Genomic DNA, 18,817 nt, shown 5'->3' on the forward strand with positions numbered 1-18,817 from the left:
AGGAAACAAGAGATACAAGTAAGAGGCTTGGGAAGATGGTTGGTTAAAAGCACTTGCTTGCAAAGTCTGTCAACCTGGGTTCAATGCCCCAGTAGCCACCTAAAGCCAGATGCACCAAGTGGCGCCTTCATCTGGAGTTCATTTGCAATGATAAGAAGCCCTTGTGTACTCATTCGCACTTGAGGCACGCTCTCTCGCTTTCTCTTCCCTCCTCTCTCCCGTATATAAAAACAAATACAAAAAGAAGTCCAAGTATCTTTATTTGCAGATAATATGTTTCTACACACAACACACCCAAAAGACTCCACCAGATCTGATCAATAGCTTCACCCAGTGGCAGGAGACAACATACAACAATCAGTAGCCTTTCTACATACCAATGACAAACCAGGAAAATAATCCCATCTACAATAGCCTCAAAAAAAAATAACACTTTGGAATACATCTTACAAAGAAAAGGAAGATTTCTGCAATGGAAACTTTAAAACATTAAAGAAAGAAATTAAAGCAGATACTGAGAAGATAGAAAAACCCTCCATGTTCATGAAGCGAAAGAATTAGTCCTGTGAAAATAGCCACTCTACATCCACAGATGTAGTCCTTGTCAAAACTCCAATCTTCTTCTGTACGGAAGTAGTCAAAACAATCTTAAGATTCATTAGTGCTCAAAACACAAGCACAAGACCAGGGAGGTGGCTCAGCAGGTAAGAACGCTTTCCACACAAACATAACTCACCCACCCATCCACAGTGCAGTTTTTTTCTTGGTATAGAAGAAAGAAATGGTCTAGAGCCTATAAGGGGCGAGGGAGGGGGGGGGCGCTATTTTTTCCATTTCCTCTTTCTCCCTCAAACCTAACAGGAGGAAATGAATTACTAGATGCATGGGATCTGGGTTTTCCTGGTCTCTTAGTTCTTTAAAGGAGTTCTCCTTCCCTAGAAATCTGACAAGATAATACGAATAAGAGCACAAAGTGCCTGGACACCTGGCAAGGGGCCCCGACTGACCAGCTCCACCCCCATCCAATACATTCTTGAAAAAGACCCCAATCAGAGTCACATGTTGGGCTTTCCCACCTCCAGGAATCTCCTCCGGCCTTGCAGCAGGAGCTCTGCCTCCTTCCCTTCTCTTAAGCGCTCTAATAAATCTAAAAGTCACCCTCTACTGTGTGTGGACTTCATCCTTCAAAACTCTAAAGACTATGGAGTCCACTGACTTAGTGCAAGTTTTGTGTGACTGTGACCCTAACACCTAGGTTAAAAGCCCGACTAAGAGCAGAGAATGGCTCTGTCCCTCTCAAAGGCACCCCAAATTCCTGTGTCAATTACCCACCAGAACTAGATGGTAAAAGCCTATGGCTGAAGATACCACATATTTTGGTTACAAGACACAAAAGCTGGAACTGAACTAGAAGTTTCTTCCTGTATAGACAGCTTTCACCAATCAAAAAGTGCTCTGTAGACTACTGGGGAGAAAAGACATCAAAGTCTTACTCAGAATGGACCTGGCATGCAGTACTGACCTGCTAGCAAGATGTGCTGACTGATGCAATCATGACAAAGCTGTCACAGAGGTAACCACTCCTTTCTGGCTGGATCTGAGGTACTCCACAGGAGGGGATTCCTGCTTGCTACTGTAAACCTGGCCCAAAGCTATAGCTGGAGAGGTTAAGGACCCTAGTGGGGAGGGTATTACTGTGATTTTGCTAGATGGGTATGCTGTACCCGTCAAACTGACTTCTAGATACTGTTTATGCGAATACCACAAGTTAGTGCTGCTCACAGGTTTGACCAGAGAAGCTGCCTTGCGCAATGAGTGGGCAGTGCTTGCTGCACAGACTGTCACAGATCAGAGTAGAGAACACCCTGAGAGCTGTCTCCACAGGACATCCACATCACCCCTCCAAGGCACAGAAAACACAATGGAAGAGCCAGAGGTGGGGAGAGTGGTGTGGACACTGTCTCATAGACATGTCATGAGCACTGCACTCAAAAACTCACAGCAGCTGTGGTTACCTAAACAAAGCTGGGTTCCCATCAGCATTCCCTCCTGGATCAGCATGAAGTTCACAAAGCCTTACCCCTCCCTGAGGCACTCCTGGCCAGCCAGGAGCTGCTGGGGGAGGAGAGAGATTTGTCAGTGCTGTGTTGTCCATGGTATGGTAAACATGTCAACCATGTTCATGTCATCAATCCTTTTTGTTGTTGTTGTTCATTTTTTATTTATTTATTTGAGAGTGACAGAAAGAGAAAGAGAGAGCGAGAACGAGAGAGAGAGAATGGGCGCGCCAGGGCCTCCAGCCACTGCAAACGAACTCCAGATGTGTGCGCCCCTTGTGCATCTGGCTTACATGAGTCCTGGAGAATTGAGCCTTAAACCGGGGTCCTTTGGCTTCACAGGCAATCGCTGAACTGCTAAGCCATCTCTCCAGCCCATCATGTAATCAATCCTAAACAAAGTTATGGAGTCGCCATAAAAAAAGAAAAAAAAAGACATAAAAGCAGAATAGAAGTGGGACATTAGGATTCAGTGGGAGGAAGGATAACTGAGGATAATAATGGTGAATATGATCAAAATATATTATGTACGTCTACAAGACTGTCAGATAAATAAATTCAAAACAAAATATCAATGAACTGTCTAATGAAAGAAAGGGCATGTGTAGTGTTGGGAAGAAGATATTAGGTGGGTATGAGAAGGAGTATGTTCAAAATAGAATATATGCTTGTATTAAAATGTTCTTAAGTAACAGAGAACCATGCACAATAAATATCTACAAGGAGTTGTTTTCATTATTTTAAAACTTTACATATTCCTCTCCCACTAAGCTCTTTTGTCTCTCCTCCTCACTCCCTCTGAAACCCATCTTTTCTATTCTGATCTATTTGCTTCCTCCTTCATCCACTTTGTATGTTTTCAGATTTGAGGAAGCATTTACTTCTCTTGTTGTCTACAACTTACAATCAATCTGATACACTTTTGTAAACAGAATTGGAACATTTATTTTCTCTTTGACCTTCAAAAATTCCAAAGTTGTGGGCCAGAGAGAGAGTCCAGAGGTTAAAGGTGCTTGCTTGCACAGCCTGACGGCCTGATGGTCTGAGTTCGATTCCCAGGATCCACGTAAAGCCACAGCAGCCCCTGCACCTGGCGCTCCTCTGCCATGACAGAAGGCCCTGGTACGCTCATTCTTATTCTCTCTCCCGTTCCCTTCCCCTCATCTCAAACAAGTATTCTAAAATAATCCAAAGCTGGGCCCAGAAAGATGTTAAGTGGGCAAAGTGCTTGCCCTTCAAGCGTAAGACCCTAAATTCAGATCCCCAGAACCCATGTAAAACACTGGCTGTGGTAGAACACGCAGGTAATCCCAGGGCTGGAAGGCGGAGGCACAAGAACCCTCAGGGCTTGCTGGCTAGTTTATCTAGCTCAATGGGTAAACTCCAGACTTAGTAATTTCCTGTCTCAGAAAATAAAATGGACCATGACTAAAGACTTCCAATACTGAGCTCTGAGCTACAAAGACACATACAAATAAACATATGTGCACACCAGACACATACATACATTTAAAAATCTTTAACATTCTTTGATTTTGATGAGCACTCTAATTTTATCCTAAGTTGGAGTATGTATGTCTTAATATCCTGATATGCAAAATTGAAGTATGGTATTCGATTACCAACATTTTCATTAGAACATCTTATTTGAGCATGATGTACATAGAATCTAAAATGATTTATTTTAAGAAACTGTTGTAGTTTGAATGTATGTCCCCCAATAGACTCACATGTTTTATTAAAGCTTGTCCCCAGCTGCCTGGCTGGAGATGTCCCTGAGGGCAGATCCTGGGAGAGTCCAGCCCTAAGGTGTTACTGAGGGTGGCTCTCAACTGCAGGCTAAAGGTCTGCAGAAGTCTGAGCTCCACCTGGGTCCCTGCTGTTTGCTGCCCATGTGTGCTTGTTTGTAATGCTGGTTGGTCTCTCTCTGCCTGGATCTGTGAGGGGGGCCAGCCTCTTCCACCATTATGGAACTTCCCCTGATCTGTAAGCTAAAATAAACCCCTCCTCCAATAAACTGTGCCTGGTTTGGATGTCCAGCCCAGCAACATGGACCTGACTACAACAGGAACCACGGCAAACTTTATGAAATGAACCACCACCTTGGGGCTGGGGTGGAGAATGCACATGACAACCAGCCTGACATTTAAATACATGGTTCTCTAACATGACTGTGTTACACACATATGAGTTAAGTACATGGTTCTCTAATATGATTGTGTTACATATAAATACTTAGGAATTTCATATCCCAGCAGGTCAGGAACCCTAAGATACTTTAAGGATCTTGAAAAAGCACATTCAAAAACACTCCCAGGATTGTGCCATGAAAGAACTCCAACCAAATTCCATGAGTGCTCCAAACTCTGATACAACAAACAGAAAAGATCCTGGCCAGGCAATCACCTTCCAAAACCAGCCCTCAGACTGGCAATGAGCACCTCTGAAAACACAACCACGCTCATAGAAACAATTTTTAAAGTACGTAACACCATGTGGGAGATACAATAAAATTAGTAGTGCAAAATATTTTTAAAATCTTGAAATGAACTTAAAACTGATAGTGTCACAGATTCAAAAAGATACAACATTCAAGAAAGAGGATAAGGCATTATGTGCTCACAGCACTAGGAGCAAGGATACATCATGCAGGGGAGAACAAACATGAACAAGATAATTCTCAAGCCAATCTGCCGCTAAGGTGACAGAATGCCCGAGGACAGGAGTACTTAATATAGATGTGAAATAGGCATCCCTGAGATAACACCTGAGTTAAAACAGAAGTAACAAGTGTGAGAGATAATCAAGAACAATTTGGCCACAGATGTCCTTCACATACCAAAATCATGTCTGGGCTACAAAACCAGTGCAACAGGCCAGGCAAGGCCAAGCTCAACTTCAAGGAAACAGAGATTGATTGCAGCACAGTAAGATGACGCACACCTGTAACCCTAGCACTCAGGAGGCTGAGGCAGAAAGGTTACCACCAACTCAATGACAGCCTGGGCTACAGAATGGGCTCTGGGTCAGCCTGGGAGAGAATGAGACCTTTCCATAAAAAAATTTTAAAAAGGATTGATTTGGTTGCAATGTGGAAAACAGATCATGTCAGACAGGAAAGAATGGCAAGAATTGCAGTGATGCAAGATGCAAACTAAAACCAGCACATTGTGTACACAGTATGTCTACTGATTTTACTGGATGTAGCATGTATTGCTATACTGATCATTTTTTCCAGGCAAAAAAATGTATTCATTTAATACTTATATTAAAAACTTAACAAAATGGACTGACACGTGCATTAAATAATCACATGAAACTGGAAAATACTGCTTGAAAACACTCTTGTACCTATTATTTGGGGCTAACGGTTAAACCCAGGGCACTCACATGTGCTAGGCAAGTGTTCCATTAAACGAAACCCCAGCCTAGCCCTTATCTTTTATAAATATCAAAATACTTACACATGAAATGGCAAAATATTGGATACATTCCAAAACGACCTCTATGGGTATAGATTAGTCATGAGTTAGTAACTACTGAAGTGAGGATGAGTAAATCAGAGTTTATTATACCATTCGTCACTTTATAACTCAAATTTTCCATAGTAGTTTCATTTAAATCTCTTAAGAGTAATAAGAATTAAGGTTGGTGAAATGATAACAGGTACTGATTGTAAATTCCGATTTTAAAGACAATGCAAAATGTAACTGTATGCCCATAAGCATTTATAGGCTTTAGTGTGAAACTGAAAACACTGTCCATCACTGAAGAAAATGATGCATACAAAAGTTATGGTGAAATTCTACTAGAAAATGAGCTATCATACAAATAATGGCAAAAGCACTGTGTTCGGGCTACAGAACAACTCAGCCTTTAGGTTCCAATTTAGAGCATTGATGGGACAGTTACAAGACCATGTTGATTAGTACCCTGGGTGTCTCCAGGGAAAGGAGTATTGAAATAGCATGAAGATTTCAAGTACTTCCCAGTTACATTTTCCCAAGGACACAACCAGATCAATGCACTCAATTCCTCAACAGAGGAAGAAAAAGTTGGTAGCAGATAACTCATTAGTCAAAAATTTATAAAAAGAAGCCAGGTGTAGTGGCACACACCTGTAATCCCAGCACTTGGGAGGCTGAGGCAGGGGATGATCTTGAGTTTAAGGCCAATCTGGGCTATACAGAGAGTTTGTCTCAAAACAAACAAAACAAAAAAAATTTAAGGGAAACTGCTTTGCTTAGCCATCCATGAAAATGTTCAACAGGAAAAAAAGAAAATGTAACCAAAAAACTAATTCCCTAACCAAACAGAGAACATTATTATTCTTTTGGTACTATGGTCACATTTCCATAATAGAACTTACCACAGTATAAGAGAGGATCCCTTTTACCCTCAAGAAATGCTGGAATGTCACCAACTGGCACTGGACCTTCCTGGAGATCCAGTGCCTGGGCTACTGCCAGAGCCATCCTTCCAAAGCACATCCCACTGGGTGTTCTGCAGTGTCCGCACAGCACTGGTCAGATGCACTCTAAATCCCTCCAAATCTAAGGGCCAGAAGCACCCTCCAGGACCATGTCCCCTGATGGGGGTCCCAGCTCACCATCAGTCCTCCTCCACTACTCCTATACTTCTGTAACAAGATGGACTGCTTGAACTTTCCTGAACAAACTACATTCTTCTGTCTCATGCTTTACATTTTCTGCTCCACAAAACAGCCTTGCCCAGTTGCCTACCTGGAAAATCCGTACTCAGTATCAATATTCTGCCTTTGGCAAGATATACCCATGAGTGCACTAGTGGTACCTAAGTTATGGAGTAATCAAATGCTCTCTGACTAGACATGAAGCCCGCTCAGTGGGAGGAAAATTCATGTCTGGTACTGAGAGCTGAATCAAAAGCCCGTCTATAGCTTAGAAGTTCATAGACCCTACAGGGATGCTTCCACTGTTCTTTGGTAGATGGAGGCACTTATACCCATCAAAAACCTTCTAAATGTACATGTTTATGTCCTTTGCTTAATGCTGCTCTCACTTTTCGTTAAAGAACCTTCTCAATACAAATAGAGGCAAATACCAGGGAGACCCAGGACTTGCCAAAATGCCAAGAAAGCCCAGTGCTTAGCACTGGACGAGTCATCTCCATCACAGCCGCCAGGGCTCAGGGAACACGGCAGCAGTGGTGGGATGAATACGAATATGAGTGCTGCCCTCGCTGACAGCCAGAGAGCTTCTCTACCGAGATGGAAGACATGAAGACTCAAGACTCACGAAAGCAGAAAATAAGAGGCTGTGGAGAGCTCAACTCTAAATGAGATTACCATGCCCTTCAAGACTCAGGGAACATTGTGGAAGAAGAGGCAGAAAGAATGTAAGCACCACAGGGTGGGAAGGAGTGCTTTGGGGCACTGTCCTCCCAACATGAACTGACAGGTGCGTTTATGACCCCACAGTGGTTACTGATAACGCCACCAGACCTGCGCTGTTCTGAACCCATCACCATTTTGATGCAGTGGCCCGAGGAGGACAAAAGAAATGAGGCAACAAAACAGAGGAAGGACTAACTAGAAAGAGGAAGGTTCTCAGAGGATTGTGGGGCAGCGAAGAAAGGACAAAAGAGGATAAGGACAGAAAACTGATCAAAATACAGTATATTTTTATTTTTAAGCTCTCAATTTTAAAAAAAGATTCTACCATTGGGCTGGGAACATGGCTCAGTGGCAAAAAAGGTCCCAGAGTCTAGCCTCAGCACCTGAAGGAGGGAGCATATTCTATCCTCAAATGCTAGCTCTTCTGTGATGTCCCCTAACTGAGGAAGGGGGGGTTCCCTATGTTCCTAATCTGCTTTACATTCCCACATTCACAAATACATGACCCACTTCTTGATACATTACTTTACGCAATTTGTCTTCCTCTTACAACTCTGATCTCACTCAACAGTGATCAAAAGCAAATTTGAGAGCGCCAACTGTCATGGACATGACATAATGTGCATTCAATGTTTGTTGAATTGATTTAATTATTTGCCTTCTACTTAAATATAAGTCAAGCTGTGCACAATGCCTCACATCCATAATTCCAGCACTCGGGAGGCTGAGGTAGGAGGATCATCATGACTTCAAGGCCTGCCTGGGCTACAGGGTAAGATCCAGATGAGCCTGGCCTGCAGTGAGACCCTTCCTCAAGAAGTCTGGGATGTGTAACAATTATAAAATCAAACTATCATAAATGATTCACAAAGACACTAGGGAACTGGAGAAAAGATTACTTGTAGATTACTGGCTGTTTTTACAGAATCTCAACTCAATTTGTCAACCACAACTTTTATTCCATTGCCACACATTTTAATGAACATTAGTTTCAAATAGATAAAGCAACCAAGTGTCTGCCGTTTCTGAGCGAGCGCTGGACAGGGTCCTTCTTGGGCAGCTATCCATCACAGGCCAGAGAAAACAGGAAGGCAAAGGAAAGCAGGCTGAGCCGCTAATTATGCCACTCACTGAAGTTAGGAAGAAGTTAAAAGTACTTTTAAAAAACTTAGAAGTGAAGAGTCCAAAATAGGTTGCAACTCGCCGGGCGTGGTGGCACACGCCTTTAATCCCAGCACTTGGGAGGCAGAGGTAGGACGATCGCCGTGAGTTCAAGGCCACCCTGAGACTACAGAGTTAATTCTAGGTCAGCCTGGACCAGAGTGAGACCCTACCTCGAGAAAAAAAAAAAAAAAAAAGCTTGCAACAAAAACTATGAGGATGAAAAAGAATCAAACTGGAGAAATGATATTCAGACACTGAAGTTGGACCAGACAGACGCAAAGCAGGCAGTAAGCTCAGAAGAAGTTAATCAGGTCCAAGCATTTAGAACATGAGGAATATCCTAGTGCAAGTCTACAAAGGGCACAGGACGGAGTCCTCTAAAGCCCAGAGCAAGATGGGAAAGAAGCTGGAAGTCTCATGACATAAACACAAAAGACAAATAGAATCTGACCACAAAAAGACAAAAGAGTGAAGTCAACATCTTAGCAATCCTGTAGTCAAAGATCAGTGGCAAAACATAGTAAACAGGAGGCCTTGGATCTTCGCTGTAAGCAGCTCTCCCCAGTCACACTAACACAAAAGGAGTTTAATGCACCAAGTCACAGTGGGGGGAAGGGAAGAGGGGAAGGACAGAGGCCAGGAGGGAAGGAGAAAAAGGTCTTGTCATGTAGTTCATCTGTACAATATCTGCACCAAATCTTCCTACGTGAACGAGGACAATAAAATCTACTGCAAATATAGCACTCAGTCCATTAGGGCACTATACCAAAATACTTTAAACTGGGTTATCATGTCAGTAAACAAAAACTTGACTGCTGGGCTGGAGAGATGGCTTAGCAGTTAAGCGCTTGCCTGTGAAGCCTAAGGACCCCGGTTCGAGGCTCGGTTCCCCAGGACCCACGTTAGCCAGATGCACAAGGGGGCGCACGCGTCTGGAGTTCGTTTGCAGTGGCTGGAGGCCCTGGTGCACCATTCTCTCTCTCTCTATCTGCCTCTTTCTCTGTCACTTTCAAATAAATAAAAATAAACAAAAATTTTAATTAAAAAAAAAAACTTGACTGCTCCCAGTTCTACAGGCTGAGAAGCCTAAGCTCAAGGCACCAGCAGGTTTGGTGTGTAACATCTCACACGGTGGAAGGGGCGTTAACGTGGAGTCCTCATGGCTGACTCACTCACCAAGCTCCATCCTTATGTACCGCATCCACAGCGATGCTTCAATACATTACTTGGGGGTAAGGGACGCCAACACACCAGACAACAGCAGGTTTGCTTGCTTTCAATCGATATCATCTGTCTTTGCTTCAAGTAACTATGAAAGCAGTTGTGATGCAATTACTTGCTCAAGTAATGTCAATTTTGAAACAATTCCACCAAAACACAGCTTAAAGAATCACCGTGCCAGGCGTGGTGGCACACACTTTTAATCCCAGCAATTGGGAGGCAGAGGTAGGAGGACTGCCGTGAGTTTGAGGCCACCCTGAGACTCCATAGTGAATTCCAGGTCAGCCTGGGCTAAAGTGAGACCCTACTTCAAAAAACCAAAAAAAAAAAAAAAAAAAAAGAATCAACTTAACTCATCCATTTACTTATTAAAGCCAGCCCCAATGGTGTAGAGCTGCAAACACAGCCTATCAGGAGTCTAAGACAGGAAGATCGCAAGTTCAAAACCTGTTTAAAAAACAGTAATTTCGAGCTGGAGAGATAGCTTAGTGGTTAAGGCACTTGCCTGCAAAGCCAAAGGACCTCGGAAGCCAGATGCACAAGGGGGCACATGCATCTGGAGTTCATTTACAGGGCTGGTGCACCCATTCTTTCTTCCTATCTCTCTCTCTCCCCCTCCCTTCCTTCTTCCCTCTTCCCTCCCTCTCCCTGCCCATTTCTGTATCTCTCTCTCTCTCTCTCTCTCTCTCTCAAATAAGTAAATAAATAATAAAATATTTTCTAAAAAAAAAAAAAAAAAACAGTGATTTCAAGGCCAACCTGAGAACAGTGAATCCCCATCTGAAAAGAAGTAGAATGAGGGCTAGGGATGCAAAAGGCCCAGGGTTCAGGCATGCACAAGGCCAAGAGGTCAATCTCTAGTAACACCAAAAGAAATTATATAAATGTTTGTATGTTACATAATTCGTATACGCGCATATTACATAATATTTATATGCCCATGACATATCTACTTCATGTACACATTTTATCAGATGTGAATTCAAGAACTCTTTTCATAAAGTTTAGATGCTAAAGGGAATAAATAAGAATTGAGAGAGTATTTTGATGAAGAAAATACAAATAGGAGAAAACAGAAAACTGGAGAAATTGCTGTTCACATAGCATGTCATGAATGCTTCTTTGAAGATCTCAGGAAACAACTTTTCAGACTGTGGCAATAGGAAGAATAAAGACCTTTACTGCAAAATAGGTTTGACATTTAGAAGTAAAAGAACTTGATGCGATAGGAATGGAATATGGAGGGAAGATTAAAGTGAAAAGGTTAGGAAGAAAGTCAGAAATGTAAAGCGTTATAGTTAGTAATAAAACAATATGCAAAATCCCTAGCAGAAGAAAAAGAGAGACTAGTAACAACTCTGTAAAATTCTGTTATCAAGGGAACCAAAACTACAGTTCAGTAACTTCTGGGACAAGTGGTATCGCAGCCTAGCTGTAGATGAATGCTACGGCACAGGGAGGAGGCGTGAACAAGGAGGAGAGAACAGGGTGCTCTGAAAGGCCCTCAAATTGAAGTGCCTGGTCCTAACCCACGGGGCTGCTGAAAATCATTAGTTACTGAGTAAGTAATGAGGGCCGTGCCCCCGTGAATGGATTAATAACCTTATAAAAGGGCTGCAGGAAACAAACTGGGTATTTTTTTCCTTCTACCTCCTGCCCTATGAAGTCATTGCACTTGCCTTTTCTGAATGTGAGCATGTAACAAGAAGGCCCTTTACACATGCCTATAAGCCCAACAGAAGAAGAGCTGAGTCAGATACACGACAAGTTCAAGACCTACCTGGCCTACATTTATGAAGCAATGGCTCTCATCAGACAGAGTGACACTGGATATGCACAGTCAAAAACTACAGTGCACGCTAAGCAGATCCAGACTAGGTGACAAGCCCAAAAGTAGTTAATCTGAATTTTAAAATGAACTCTTAATATACAACTATTCAGTATAAAATATGCACTGAGGTAAGGATTAACACAGAACTGTAAGCTTTTCAAAGGTAAAAGGAAATAGAATCAAGGGTCTAATTATATAGATAGGATTTAGTCAAGAATAGAGATAGCTTTGTTTTAGTTTGCTTTGTTGTGTGTGTGGAGGGCATGTTTGTATGTATGGTCATGTGTGGGGGAGCATGTGTTTGAGGACAACCCCTGGGTGTCATACACAGAATACTGTCCTTCTACATCCTTGAGACAGAGTCTCAAGAACAGATATTTTATGCATTTTGATATGCAGGCAGTAGAGCGGGCAGAGACTAAATAATGAACTGAGTGAACTGTGTAGTAAAAAATGTCGTCTTGCTGTAATGGAATTTATTGTTTCAATAAGGACAAGGTCTAAAAGAGTGAAGTAAGAGAAGGAAGTCTAAACTGGAGTTGGACATTTAAGGAAAGAGAAACAAAGGTCTGAAGTGTTGACTTTCAAGGACAAACATGCTGACTGGGAGTCATAGAAATTTTGTCAATATTGACTGTACATTTCAGATCAAAATTGTGTTTATGAGTCTTACAGCCAAGTTGTTTTTCTCCATCTGTGTTCAATTCTGAGCTATAACAAACAAGTTGCCCACCTTAAATGTAACTCAGTTGAAGATTTGCCAAATGAGAGAAGCCAAATACAGGACGAGAGATATTTAGAGGAACCAAGAGTGACAGATCACTAAACCCAAAGAAAGAAAGCAATAAATGGACATGCAGTTCCTGGCCCATAAGCTCAAGGCACACAGATTCTCTTTAAACCTCACAGCAAGTGCCGTACAGCGTAACTCCTGCTGACTCAAATTAAGTCCTCTTATACTCTAGAACTCCAAATGACAAACTCATCAGATTACTCACGTTTTTTAAAAAGCCAGTTTCTGACTGGAGAGATGACTCAGCAGTTAAAGACTCTTGCTTATAGTCTGAGGCCCATATCCCATTTCCAATACCCACGGAAACCCAAACATACAAAGTGGCCCGTGGGTCTGGAGTTCATTTGCAGTGACAGGAAGCCCTGGCATGCCCATACTCATTCTCTCTCTCTTTCAAATAAATAAAAATGTATTTTAAAAAAAAGGCCAATTTCTGGGCTATAGAGGTGGCTCAGCAGTTAAGAACTGGCTTGCAAGCCTAATGACCTGGGTATAATTCCCAGCACCCACGTAAAGCCAGATGCATAGTGACCCAAGGCGGCACATGCCTCTGGAGTTCATTTGCAGTAGCTAAAGGTCCTTGGTGCCCATACATACTCTTTCTGCCTCTCTCTCCTTGCAAATAAAAAAAAAAAAAAATTAACTTAAAATTAGCCAATTTCTAGGCATACAGAAGGAAAAACAAATTTATGGTTGAAATGTTTGAGTTCTAAAGGGCAGGTGACTGGGTTCCCATGATACCATGTAAACTAAGATTAACTGCTGACTAAGAAGTCAGGCGTGGGCTGGAGAGCTGGCTTAGCAGTTAAGCACTTGCCTGTGAAGCCTAAGGACCCAAGTTCGAGGCTCCCCAGGACCCACATAAGCAAGATGCACAAGGGGGCACAAACGTCTGGAATTCATTTGCAGTGGCTGGAGGTCCTGGCACACTCATTCTATCTGCCTCTTCCTCTCTGTTAGTCGCTCATAAGTACATAAAGGCATGTGCCACCATGCCCAGCAAAAAAAAAAAAAGTAGTAGTAGTCAGGTGTTGGTCAGGCTGGGAAGATGGCTCAGGGGTTAAAGGCACTTGGCTTGCAAAGTCTGCCGGCCCAGGGTTCAATGCCCAAGCCACCGAAGCAAGCAGAACTCAAAAGGTGGCACAAGTATCTGGCGTTCATTTACAGCAGCAAGAGGCCCTGGTGTGGCCATAAGCACATGTCTAAATTAAATTTTAATTAAGAAAGATTTAAAAAAAAAATAAAAAACACCTATGATCACAGTACTCATAGGTTGAGCTGGGAGGATCTTGACAAGTTCCAGAGAAGCCTGGTTACTTAACAAATTTCACAGCGAGACTAGTCTAAGTAAAAAAGAATAAATAAATATTTTTTAACTTAGTAATTTTTCAAATAAAACTATGGTAATAGAAACTAAATGACAATTAATTCACGTCACATAGAAAAATAAAAGTTAAGCCAGGCGTGGTGGCCACAGCTTTAATCCTAGCACTTGGGAGGCAGAGGTAGGAGGATCGCCATGAGTTCAAGGCCACCCTGAGACTACATAGTGAATTCCAGGTCAGCCTGGACTACAGTGAAACCCTACCTCAAAAAAACAAAAAAGAAAGAAAGAAAGAGAGAGGGAGGGAGGGAGGGAAAGAAAAGAAAGAAAGAAAAATAAGAAAGAAAAGAAGAGAAAAGTTAGAGAGCATCTCATCTCAGAACTGTCACACAGAATGAGAACTACAGTATTTCCAGGCATTCTCTCAACAAGTGCTAACTAGTCAAGTTAACTGACACTTTGACACTAACTTTATCATCTATATAATCCTATAATCTATCTTAGTAAATGATTTTCAATAATTCTAGAAAGTTACTTGACCATCTGCTTACATTAATTGCTTAAAGTTGAGTTGGGAAGATGGCTCAGTTTGCAAACTGCTTGCCTTCCAAGCACGAAGACACAAGTTCAATCCCCAATACCAGCATCGAAATGTAGGGCATGGCAGCATGTGCTTATAATCCCAGTGCAGAGAGGCAGAGAAAGAGGACCCATGGGACTCACTAACTCACCACTCTATAGGTTACACTGCATGTCAATGAGACCCTATCTCAAAAAAAAACTTGAAGTGGACAGAGTTGCAAAGGACCACCACCCTGGGTTTCCCTCTGGCCTTCACTCCCACATACATGCACAAGTGTACACATCAATATACACACGCACATGCTCACATAAAAAATAAATTACTGGGCTGGAGAGATGGCTTAGTGATTAAGGAGCTTGCTTGCCAAGCCTGAGGACCCAAGTTCAATTCCCCAGTACCCACATAAACCAGATGCACACAGTGGTACGTGTCTGGAGTTTGTATGCAGTGGCTAGAGGCCATGGTGTACCCATTCTCTCTCCATCTCTCTCTTAAATAAGTAAAATATAAAAATATAAATAAATTGCTTAAAATTATTCATTTTCATTATAAAAAAATTACTCAAGCTGGAGAGATAGATGGCTTAGCAATTAAGGCACTTGCCTGTAAAGCCAAGGTTTGATTCCCCACATAAGCCAGATAGATGGACAAGGTTGTACATGGGTCTGGAGTTTGTTTGCTGTGGCTGGAAGCCTTGGTGCACCCATTCATATTCTCTATCTCTCTCAAATAAATAGAAATAAAATATTTTTAAATTATTCTTTATGTTTAACTAATATGAAGAATATCCTACAGAAGATTAAAATATACTATCAATAAATTCCAATAAAATTTGTCATACTTTTATTCACATAAGCTTTCAAGTATCATTTTCTCTGTGGTCAGAATATATGGTTCAATCATCTTAACTCAGTGAACTAAAGAAAAATGGGTCCCCAATAGCATGTTAAGACAGAAAAAAAGATAAAACTGTGCTAACACAAAAAATCTGGTTTTGTCTTTGTTCCTACTCAAGTCACTGAATAGAACAAGCCATTAGCAATGGACTGAAGTAAATTCCATATCTGTAATCTGAGATTATGAAAGTGCACCCAAGTACTAAAGTTTTCTTTCTACTCTAGAATTTTAACCTAGTGCTTTGAACTTCATTGAAAAGCCTGAGAAAGGGGATGCTAATAGGAATCTTTTACTTCGTGATACATGCTTTCCTTCTCTAGATTACAATGGAAAAGACTAGCAAGGATAAATATTTTAAATGAGAAGAAAACTAGGTCATTTACACTAATTGTAACATTCTCCGTGGAATGAAACTTTCACATTCACTATGCTCACACCCTACTCCTTTACTTATCGATCCAAGTCTCACACGGCACCATCTGACCTGCATGCCTCCTTCAAAACTGAACTTAATAAACTTATTTGGAAAAAGAGAAGATAATAGATTGCTGCTTAACATCTTTGGAGCTATATGAACTCTAGGGTCTAATACAGATATGTCAAACCTGCAGACCACAGGCCACATTCTTCTCAGGGCAGCTATGAATGCAGCCAAACAAATTTATAGATGACATCATTTCTCACTGCTGGTGAAATCAGACCTCTAATTTAACTCACTATAATATACTGCACCAGTGTCCTCAAACTGTGGTCACCTGGGACCCTTTTAGAAATGCCAAATTTTATATTCCATCAAAATCTACTAAGTCAGAAGCTCTGGAAATATTCCTAGAACTCTTGAAAATCTCCACATGAGGTTGAGAGATGCACTCAAGCTTGAGACCACTGTACTGGGGTGAGAAGGGGCAGCGACCAGGGCTCCCTCCCACTGTAGCGCAGGCAGGCCTGGAATTCAGGCTGCCTTCTAGCTCCCAGCAATTCTACTGTATCCGCTTCCTGAGGGCTGAGGTAATAAAAGCCCGAGCCACCATACCTGGCAAGAACCACTGTTTTTTTCTGGTTTTGCTTTTGTTTTGAAACAGGGTCTATGGGTAGCCCTGAATGGCCTCAAATTCAGAACTCAGTATGTATCTGAGGATGATCTGGGCACCTCCTACCTCCACCTCCCAAGTGCTGGGATTACAGGCACGCACCACCATGCCTGGCTTATGCCATACTGGGGATAGAACCCAGGGCTTCGTGTATACTAGACAAGAACTCCACCAAATGAGCCACATCCCCAGCTCCCAAGAACCACTGGATTAAACTTACCAAGACATCACCTTTCCATTACTTACTCTGGTGTCTGTAAATAGTGATTTTTCTCACTTAACACCACTGGGCAATGCCTGACCTTGTAAGATGCCATCAATAAGTTAACATGACCCCTATGTATGCACAGTTAAGCTGAAGTTCTCAGTTCACACATATGTGAAGCAGAAGTAATACCACTTAGCTCCAAGAAGGCGCACAGAAAAGCTCTCTCCTTTCTATCACCTGCCAGGACCCTACTTTACAGCCGCAATGTTCTCCCACACCATGAAGACAGCTCTCTGGCACTCCCTGGAGAAATGTCACCCAGGCTTCCTAGACGAAAAAGCTCTGATGAGGTTTTCTTATAAAAATAAGGAAACAAGAGTCTTACAAAATCATGCAAAGAACAGAAGTTCTTAAAAGGTGGTCTTAAGGCAGGTGTGGGTGGCACACCCTTAGGAAATTCCAGCACTTGGGAAACTGAGGTAAGATAATTGTCATGAGTTTTTGAGGCTGCCTTGGGCTACAGGTTCCAGGTCAGCCTGGGCCAGAGTGAGACCCTTAAAAAAAAAATAAATTGAAATAAATGAATAAATTACAAGGTGGGCTACAAGCCAGTGGAAAGTATACAAAAGTGTGTACCTCTAGAACTTAAAAAAAGCTAGCCAGGTGTGGTGGCACACATCTTTTCATCCCACTACTTGAGAGATCACTGTGAGTTCGATGCCAGCCTGAGATTACATAGTAAATTCCAGGTCAGTTTGGGCTAGAGCAAAACCCTACCTCGAAAAAAAATAATAATAATAATTAAGCTGACATTAAATATACATGGATAATTTTCTTGTGTCCAAAATAAGTGATAATGGTAACTGGACATAATACCCAAGGAAGAAGACGACGACACAAGATAACTATAATATATAACATACTAAAGTGGTCCAGGCCTTTCAAATTCCAATCCCCTTTACTTTCAAGGGCTGCCTCAGTGTCAAATTTCTCATCTCAGTATGGTCACACTACATATTCCAACTTGAGAGTCAAATAAAAAAAAAAAAAAAAAAAAAAAAAACAGGGGCACTAGGAAATCCAAAAGTCTCTTAAGTGGAGGTCTAAAGACTGAAGAGTATTACTTAAAAAAAAAAAAACAGAATTTTGAGAGGATGTCACCATCAACAATTTTCAACTTCAGTTCCTTACTCCCTCTGAATGGAATATTCATGTGTTTAATCTGATCTCCCCCCACCCCACACACACCCCCCCCAAGATGGAACAGGCCCCTGTATTTTCGCTATTCTGTGGAAGCAGCCAACATTCCAGTGTGTAGGACAGAAGGGAAATTGAAGCGCTTAGGCTCTTTTTAGGAAAACCTTTCTGCAGAACCAGAGAGGAAGGAAAGAAAAAAAAAAAGGTTGCTTGACACCGTGCAGGGAGTTGTAGATGCCACAAACTCAGGAGCCCCGAGGCGTACAGAGTTGAGAGTTCAAACCCCACCCTGGTCTTGAAGGCACCCTCCTGACTCGTGCACCCTCGAGAGACGGCCCCCCCCTATCCGGGCCACCGGTACCGCCTCTTCCCGGCACCCTGCACCGCGGGACCCGACGGCCTCCCCGGGCGCGGACAGAGGGGGGAGGAGCGGCGGCTCTCGGCGTCCCGGGACGCTCCGGAAGCCACGGATGCCGGCGATCCCCCCCTCACACACACGCTCCCCCCGTTCCTCCCGGGCAGCCTCCGTCCGGGCCGGGGGAGGGGAGGGAAGGCCCGCCACCTCCGCGCACCCCGCCCGTGCCCTCCTCCCGCCGTCCAAGCCGGAACCGGGGCCGGCCGGCCCGCGCCCGGGCCCAGGCCGCTTGGCAAGAGACTCGCGCCCGAGAACGAGCGGAGCCCCGGAGCGGCCGCCGGCCCCGGGAGCCCCGGGAGCCCGCTCACCTTCGTACTGCAGATCCACCAGGACCAGCAGCAAGGGGAACACCGCGCCCAGCCGGCTGCTCACCGGGCCGGGGGCCACCATGTCCGGAGCACGCAGCAGCCGAGCAGCGAAGGAAGGGCGCCGGGGCCAGCAAGCCCTCCACCCCCGCGGCGCGGCGCCCCAGGCGGCAGCAAGTACGACGGCCCGCCGCGCTCCGCTCTCGCTTCAAGGCCTCGGCCCGGCCGCCGGCGCCCAGCAGGCCAGAGGAAGGCGGTGGTGGGCGGGGCCTGGGCCGGCCACGCCCACATCCCCGCCCTCCAGAACGCCGCCGCCGTCCAATCGCCTTCCTCGGCCCGCTGTCCGCCTGGGTCGTG

The 18,817-nt window shown here is 43.5% G+C and overlaps 1 protein-coding gene across 1 annotated transcript in view; it reads right to left on the reverse strand.

Moving 5' to 3' along the window:
- The window catches only part of Dnajc3 (DnaJ heat shock protein family (Hsp40) member C3), a 63,961-nt gene extending 45,347 nt beyond the window's left edge, over positions 1-18,614 (reverse strand). The window contains exon 1 of the mRNA XM_004651054.3: positions 18,464-18,614. Within this exon, the coding sequence (XP_004651111.1) occupies positions 18,464-18,545 (82 nt within the window). The 5' untranslated portion in view covers positions 18,546-18,614. The remainder of the gene's footprint in view (positions 1-18,463) is intronic.
- Between the last annotated feature and the right edge of the window lie 203 nt (positions 18,615-18,817).

Source organism: Jaculus jaculus, chromosome 3 (assembly GCF_020740685.1).
Source record: "Jaculus jaculus isolate mJacJac1 chromosome 3, mJacJac1.mat.Y.cur, whole genome shotgun sequence".
Taxonomy (NCBI): Eukaryota; Metazoa; Chordata; class Mammalia; order Rodentia; family Dipodidae; genus Jaculus; species Jaculus jaculus.